General features: G+C 41.7%; 1 protein-coding gene across 1 annotated transcript; it reads left to right on the top strand.

Moving 5' to 3' along the window:
* The first annotated feature begins 818 nt into the window (after positions 1-818).
* Positions 819-1,709, top strand: LOC124148104 (rhodopsin, G0-coupled-like). Its single transcript, XM_046519043.2, has one exon. It carries the CDS (start codon positions 819-821, stop codon positions 1,707-1,709), a length of 891 nt encoding a protein of 296 aa, XP_046374999.2.
* The last annotated feature ends 7,150 nt before the right edge of the window (positions 1,710-8,859 follow it).

Here is an 8,859-nt window from a genome sequence, read left to right as displayed (position 1 = left end):
TGGGTGGTTTAATGGACGATAACCTGGAACCAATCCAATGATAAATAGGAAATGTCAAGAATACACTTGTGATAAATTTGAAATGTCTTTTATCTATTGATTCCTTTCGAACTAAAAGTTCTCTGTCACAAACTATATCTAATGCAACTCCTCATTGCAGCTATAACGGTTTTATTTGTTACCATTTTCTAATGTTTTTGAGATGCATTTTTAACCTTATAACAATACCATATACGTACATAGTCGCTTTACTGTCAGTAAATTATTTCTATCCACATAAATTGCTGTGCCAGTATATCTTTTTTGTAAAATTATTATATTTCATCCACTCTGGTCTTTTGCAGAATGTATGTGAATGTATGTTTCGAACGTCGGATGTCTGAGCTTACTTGGTTCTCACGGATGTTTCAAGATACGACTATATGGTACTTCCATAACTAAGATCGAGCGTAGTAACTTGTCTCACATGTGATTGTTCACTTACAAGGTGTCCGTGTTCAGAACGACCTGTAACAAACTAACGTAAGCAATCTAATCGACGTCATCGGCAGGTCACGTTACCCCATGATGCAAAGCAGCGAACAGTTCTTGAGCTCCCAATTTAGAGATCGAATTTATACTATGACGACAACGAATGGATCTGTGGTGTATGGATGGGCATATACGCGTTATTGTGACTCTAGCTTTTACTTCCGTGTCAGATTAATCTCAGGTAACCTGGTCAATGGGGCGAGAGATGGGACCAGGCTTACTTGGAAACAAATATTACTTTCACCATCGACGTAACGTGGATATTTTTGTTCATACATTCTACCAATATGAACAATACAATTCAATGTGAGATTCAGGACCGAATAGAAGGCGAGTGGCTGATAATTATCACAGTTTTTGGAAGCATCACAGCCATTGTCAGCACTCTGGGCAACGTGGTTGTCATCTCCGCCTTCATCAACACCAAGAAGCTCCATAAGCCCTGCAACGTCATGCTGACGAACATAGCAGTGAGTGACGTTATGTTGTGTGTTGTTGGTTTCGCAGTGTTCATCGCACCAGAGTACTTTCGGCAAATCTATTGTAATGACACCTTCACACAAGCCAGATTTGGAATTCTTTATTTTGTTCTCAATCTCTCCAAGAGCAGTCTCGTGATAACATCAATTGAAAGATTGATAGGAATACAGTGGCCATTTCGTTACCACTCATTCATGACATTCAGAATAAGCATCCTCCTTTCAGCAGCGGCTTGGGTCTTTACAGTAATTAGAGCGGTGCACGCCTCGCTCCGGTTCCCTCAAGAAGTGAACGCCTCCAGGATCATAGAAGTCATTGTGAATGTGCTGGAGATATGTGTAACCGTTGCTTGTAATAGTCGTGTCTACGTTATCAGCAGGTGGCATCTGAATCAAGACAGACTGTACGGTATTCGGACACAGGACAGCAAGTCACAAGCCGTCGTCAAGATATCGCTGGTGTACTTGGTGTCGTGGTCATTACCCCTAGTCCTGTGGACGGTGGACCTAATCACCGGCAATGTCAAGCACTTAAGGCAGATAAGCATGCTCCCTCCTCTGCTTGGGACCTTGGCCAATGTGTACATCTATTCATTCAGGATGAAGGATTACAGGGAGGCTATCAAACAATTATTGCCCAAAAGTTGTCGCAGATCGTCCTGGACCAACACTCCAGGCGGCATATACAATATATTTTAAAACGATATGGTTGGACATATAAGTAGGTTGGGTTTTGTTTAACGTAGAAAAAATGTCAGCTACTTGACCGCGACCCGTGAGTTATCGCAGTTAACTTCTACTAATTTAACTGCAACGTTTCTAAGTTATTCCACGTGTCCGAAGCGAGTGAGTGAGTATGGTTTTACGCCGCTTTTAGCAATATTCCAGCAATATCACGGCGGGGGACACCAGAAATGGGCTTCACAAATTGTACCCATGTCGGGAATCGAACCTGGGTCTTCGGCGTGACGAGCGAACGCTTTAACCACTAGGCTACCCGACCGCCCCTCCACGTGTCCGAATCTCCCCACTCGTAACCGCTAGGCTACCCGACCGCCCTTCCACGTGTCCGAATCTGTGTACACACTTTTTTTTATATTTCTTGCACCATGCTGTGACTCCAAGAATATATATCAAGGTATGTTGTAGCTTATGCAAAGATGAAATTCCTCCTTGCCGACATACATCCCGTGATATTTCTGAAGTTCTGATATTTAAAGGGTCCATTGCGTGACGTTTAAAGGAGCTTTGCTTGATGATTATATCGTATATGCTCGATGTTTAAAGGGTATATGTTTGATGTATAAATGGTATATGATTGGAGTTTGAAGGGACTATGTTGGATGTTAAAAGGGTCAATGCGTGATGTTTTAAGGGACTATGCTTGATATTTTATGGGTGTATATATATATATGATTTTTAAAGAGACTACGTTTGTTGTTTAAATGGTCTATGTTTCATGTTTAAGGCACTATGTTTAACGTTTAACAGGTCCATGTTTCATGCTTAAAAGGTCTATGCTTGCAATTGATGTTTAACGGGTATATAGTTGATTTTTAAGGGACTCTGCTTGTTGTTTAAAAGGGTCTATGCTTGATGTTTAAAGGGACCATGTTTGATGTTTAAAGGGCCCCTCGCCAGTTTATATGACTAGGGCAGTGAACTATTGGCGTTACATTATTAATGTTACTCAAAATAGATTACCCTACCGATGTCTCAGATGTTGTTAAGAGTTCGCGATCAACAGGGTTGATTAATGTCACCTAATCAGGATTCACTCTGTGGGAGACGTTATCATCAAGGCTCATTACAAGTCCCTCTGTATCGTTGCTGTCACAAGTCACAACGTTCTCCCTGTCTACTCAATAGAGTTCTACATCAGACTGGCGTGTAGCCTGTCACCACTCAAGTTTTTTGACCGCACCTCGTCAACACAGTTATGTGTCCAACTGACCATTCACTATTGTAATTGACTGTAATTTGAAATGACCCGCACCTAAACGCGTGCTTCTGGATAATCCTGTATTATTTTAATTGCAAATACCAAACTCACGCCCCCGCGTCAGCGATACTGATCTATGCTGCTCTCAACTCCATATGGCCGTAGTAAATTAACACAAGTTAATATGTTGGTGATATACTAATAACTACAGGAGTGCGACTGCGCATTCCCAAACTGCCATCTACTTTGAATATCGCGTTCAGTAAACATGTTGTAAACCGTTATATATGGAACATTCCAATATATTAATAAAGAATGAGATGTCCTCATGCTACAGACGCGTCCTCGTCTTGATTCTTTTTCCCCGTTATGGGTGAGTGAGTGAATTTGGTTCTACGCCGCTTTTATCAATATTTCAGCAATATCACGGCGGGGGACACCAGAAATGGGCTTCACACATTGTACCCATGTCGGGATTTCCCGTTATGGGGAAAAGTTTATAGATATGCCGCTGGTCAAATCTTTCGGTGGACTTTTACTTCACCGACTTCATTTTGAAACTGTGTAAAATGTATCATCTATTAGTGACACGAGAAAGGCGCAAATCCATGCCCTGTCATCTGATGGGGAGGTGTCTAGAATGTTAGAGTGAGTGAGTTGGTGCTGCTTAAGGCTAAAAGGAATTCACCAGTTATGCCACGACGGCCATTAAATTATCGATCCTGAACTAGACATGCCAGAAACACGGCAGTCTGGAACAAATCAGCCAAGCAACAATAGTTCACAACCCTTTTCCCCTTTGTCATTGGTTTTTACGACAAGCATGAACTAACGGGACCCTTCACCACAGAGCGTGAAGACTGTGAAGAATAGACCTTTTGACAATATTCATACGGTTTGTGGTTCATGGACTGAGATACATCGTCCTGATGTAGTTATGGGAATTGTGGTTAATAGGTTGGTATGGGATCAAACCTACATCTAATTCAATACTTCAACAAACATACATTCAAAAGACGGACACTGAGTGTTACACTTTTGAGGAAATAGTATCACTGTTATATAGTGTCAGATCAGGACACCTTCTAGACTTCAAGCTGCAACTTTGTTGATCAGTCCAACATTTGAACGAGAATTTCGCCTCGTATATATGCTGTTTTATTAACATGTATGTATACTGACAACCTTATTTATTCCACTGCATTTCCCTGAAGCATAATGTCAACAAACATGCATAATTGCAGATGTAATTGGGCATTCGATGTCCGCGTATTGAAATCGATCACTCTTCACTCTGTGGATGCAGCCTCGAGTGTATATACTTCCTCAGACAACGTACGACAAATCCACCTTCTCCTCCATCACCCGCTAACGTGCCCCCTCAAAGGTAACCTCATTCTTTAGAAGCTGTACTCGCCGTTTAAAAAGTTAAGACTCAAATCTGATACTTCCTTTAACTCTGCTATCACAGATGGTTCAAACGCGACTTTCATTTATTAAGCCTTACAATTCATGAATTAGTTTCATTTTGTTTACATGTATGTTCTACCGCATCAAGTAACACTTATCAATAAGTAAGGGGCAGTCGAGTAGCCTAGTGGTTAAAGCGTTCGCTCGTCACGCCGAAGACCCGGGTTCGAATCCCGACATGGGTCCAATGTGTGAAGCCCATTTCTGGTGTCCCCGGCCGTGATATTGCTGGAATATTGCTAAAAGCGGCGTAAAACCATACTCACTCACTTTCAACTAGTAAAAACTACAGCTACAGCGTGGAGCTTTACACTTGTCATCGTGGCTGCATCTTATTTGTGGTGAAGATAACTAGACTCAATAGTCCAAAAGTCAGTTTTATTGTAGGCTGATATGTTAAGAGGCGAATATGAGGAACTATGGCACACAAGGTAGAAAATAGTAATTTATTTAATGTAATCTAACATCACAGCATTTATCCTGAACAGTTTGTAAGCTGTTTGCTGATAACACAACACCCAGCTACATGACGGCGGACTGGGCCAGGCAATAGAGTTACTGACATCACGACCATCGATCTACCCAGTAAGGATACGTTGACATGCATCAACTAAGTCAGCGAGCCTGACCACCCGATCCCGTTAGTCGTCTCTTATGATGTGTGGGTTGTTGAAGACCAATTCCAGTCGGGGTCGCCATGGAGGGTGAGCTGACATACATGTTTCTTTCATTCACTCTTTATACCTTACATTTAAAACGTCTTGAATATTTGTAAATGGACAAACACAAACACCTCCTCTTCCTCGTTTCGTTTGTCCAGACAGGAACACGGCTCAAGGAGGGGAAAGGACTCCTTGGTACAGTGCTTCTAGGTGAATGTGAAATGGGGTTTATCGTCGCGTCCAAGATTATCATATAGCGTGCGTGCGTGCGTGCGTGCGTGCGTGCGTGTGCGTATGTCTGCTTGTAATAGTCCGGACTGATGCCGGTTTATAGTGCTAGCTCACTGAGATACCATACCGCAGTTTAACATGAATACCCCACTCTGACACAGTATACTGACTCCGAGTTGACCAATCCTTGTTTAAGCCTCTTAATGCCGAGCGCCAGACAGGGTAACAACAAGTACCATCTTTGAACGTCTTTTGGTATGACGTGGCCGGGGATCGAATCCCGGATCTTCTGCTCTCCGGGCGGACGCTCTACCACTAGACCCCGGAGACGGTCAATCGTTGTTGTTTTAAACAGACAAACATAAAGATTACTATACAAAGAGCAAGAACCAAACTATGATAACAAATCTTTTCAAGTCTGAGGGAATCTCCTTGGAAACAATCTGCAACGCATTCATGTTAAGGTGTTCAGATCGCTTGATCTCAGTCTCATAACTATATTTGTTTCACCTCTTCCTTTAACACCACTCTCAACGGTTTGAACAGGGTTGTCGTTTTCTTCAGTGTGTCTGAATCTGTAACATCCATGTATCAACCCAGTCTCCAGCTTGCATGGTTCACTTTATGTTTGTCACACAGTTATTCTGGTTAAACAGCTGGAGACAATACTTTACAGCATATGTATGAGTCGTTACATGTTAACTTTATTTCATCAGTGCAAAGTGAGGGACACATTTTCTCCCCAGAACATGTTCAACTAATCACCAGAACACCTATAGTGCCATTTGTGTGTCCAGTAGTATCAGGTGTATGTGCTTAGTTGCTTGTTTGTTTGTTTGCTGTTTACTGCTGCACTCAGCAATATTCCAGCTATATGACGGCGGTCTGTAAATAATCGAACTTGATCAGACAGTCCAGTGATTGACATCATCAGCATCGATCCCATAATTAGGATTTGATGACATGCATCAACCTAATCAGCGACCAACTGATCCCGTTAGTCATCTCGTGCGACAAGCGACAAGCAAACATTGGTTGCTGAAGATCAATTCTAACCCGGATTTTCACGGGTCGTATGTGTTAGTATGTACATTCTACAAAAATAGGTGATCACATTATGGACTTTGCTATGACTAGCCAACGCTTTTAACCTGATTTGAGTATAATTAGTGTTTATATGCAATTTGTTATACCGCCTACATATCTTATTAAAAAAGAAATAACACCAAAACGTAAGAGAATAAAGTCTTATTTCCCTTTGCCTCAGGTCATAAAACGCCCCCGGAGATACCTTCTCTGTGTGTGTGTGTGTGTGTGTGTGTGTGTGTGTGTGCGTGCGTGCGTGCGTGCGTGCGTGCGTGCGTGTGTGTGTGTGAATAATATCACGAATCCCACTAATATAGAAGATGTCGTAGTTCTTTCCTCTATCTTCCCATTTGTACCTTGTATTATTATAATATTAAATTAACAAAGCCCAGTCAGTGGAGCCCATCTCAGTGCCATTAGCCAACATATTTTTTCCACCTTCACAGCTCATTCCAAGCCCGAAATAAGCAAATTGTACTTGTTATCCGCTGGAATGTCTGAAATAACTGATACCTAGTTACAGATTATAGTTATAGATTAATTCAAACAGACCTATACGTTTTGTAGTGATCAACTGTCATGTCTACAATCGTGAGAACCTTTCATTAAGTAAGATCGTTATTTGATTATTTACCTAATTTACGATTTGTCGAAGTTTGGCCCAGGCACCAGTCAGTCAATGAGCTGAGAATAACGTCGCATTGGAGAGTATTTCACATGTATCATGGCGTTTCAGCATGTGGGGAGAAAGCCGAAAGTGCCGAAATCCTTTTCGAAACCACTTTTATGAAACCACAGACATGGTATAAACAAACCATAACTAACGCTCATAATCGGAGCTAATCTGAGATTCAAACCCATGATCTGCGGATATTAGAACCTAAGACTACTTCCCACAGTTGCTTCCATGACACGATTGAGTGAGTATTGGTGAACAATGTTGCAGGTGATTTGTACACAACACTGCTACGGGAATGCCAGAGAGGAGAATATGAGTAAATATGTCATTATCATATTCTAAAGAGACTGATGAATCCTCTCCATGAGATTCAAGATGATATGCCTAACTGGTGCATAGCCTGTTGGAAAACCCCTTATATGAAACTAGAGGCTTGATCTGACTGAATAACCCTAGGCAAACCAACAATAGTGAACAACTTTACCAAAGCCTTGATACCAGTCTGAGCTGTAATTTTCGCAAAGGAATAGCCTCTGGAATGATAGTAAGCATGAACTGAGTTCCTGATTTAGTTTTCGGCAAAGGACCAATACAATCAATGATGACCCTGCTGAAAGATTCTTTAAAAGCTGGAATGGGTTTCAAAGGTGCACATGGCAAGAATTGCAATATTCGGCCACATCATGCCGCAAATTAGGCCAAAAGAAATAGGACAGAATTTTGTCTCAAGTTTTGTTTACACCAAAATGACCTGCCAAAGGAGTTTCAGGTGCCAGACTCGAAGTATGCTTTCGATATAAATTTGGAAGAACAATTTGATGGAAAACCTTTCATTCATTATCACCTGGTACATATGGCAGCCCCAATTTCCTCATCAAAACGCTATCCTTGAAATAATAGCAAACTGGAACATTGTCAGCGTCTTCTGAAGAGAGTGCCTTGTTGGCAGGAACTTTGAGTTCAGGGTCTTCCCCCTTTAACTTTAACTAACTCCCTACACAGAACTGGTTTATCAACAGCGAAATTTGATTACTCTCACGGGTCAAGAGAATGATCCATAACGTGCCAGCCAAATCATAACTGGAATCATTCTCAGAAGAATTTTGCCTGGCCACAGCACAAGTACCAACGCACGACGGAAACATACCTTTCAGTACTTTTCGAAGTGCTAGGCTCAAGAAAAAGAACAGGATCAGCCAAACATCTTCCTCCTGCCAAATCATTCACAATGAGCAAGTTTAACCGGTTTCTACAACCCCCATTTTGACCAACCCAGGCACCAAATCTTCAAATTCACAAAATAGAGAGGGGAACTGGTAAAACCATATAAGCCCTCTTACAGAGTTAGCTGATAGCAAAATACAATATAAAATCATAATTTGAAGAGTACCAGTATCCTTCAAAATGGCAATGGGCTTAACACTGGAACTGTCACGTGTAGATGACACAAAACCTTTACTAACGAAAGGTAAGTACTCCTCACTCACTACAACAGATTTTGATGACTGATCGACAGCAGCTTACTCCTCATTAGACGAACCACAAAAAGGCTGTGACCTGCCATTCACAAAAGCATTCGGCGGAGGATCACTGTTCATGAAAGCGAGCTGTCTTCACTCTGAAATGATATGCTCGGATATGCCCAGGCTTGCGGCAATATCTACAATTAGGCTCTTGCGAAAATCCAGAAGTATTCTTGAACCAACTGGTGTAGACTTTGTGTCAACAAACTCAGAACCAGACTTGTTAGAACAAGATCTAGGAGGGGATGAACTATCC

This window comes from Haliotis rufescens, unplaced genomic scaffold (genome assembly GCF_023055435.1).
Source record: "Haliotis rufescens isolate VD_foot unplaced genomic scaffold, xgHalRufe1.0.p SCAF_7, whole genome shotgun sequence".
NCBI classification, from domain to species: domain Eukaryota; kingdom Metazoa; phylum Mollusca; class Gastropoda; order Lepetellida; family Haliotidae; genus Haliotis; species Haliotis rufescens.
This window is presented reverse-complemented; position numbering and strand designations above follow the sequence as displayed.

Bases quoted from the DNA above. Each gene is read 5' to 3' on its own strand.
- LOC124148104 (XM_046519043.2), top strand. From the start codon at position 819: ATGAACAATACAATTCAATGTGAGATTCAGGACCGAATAGAAGGCGAG.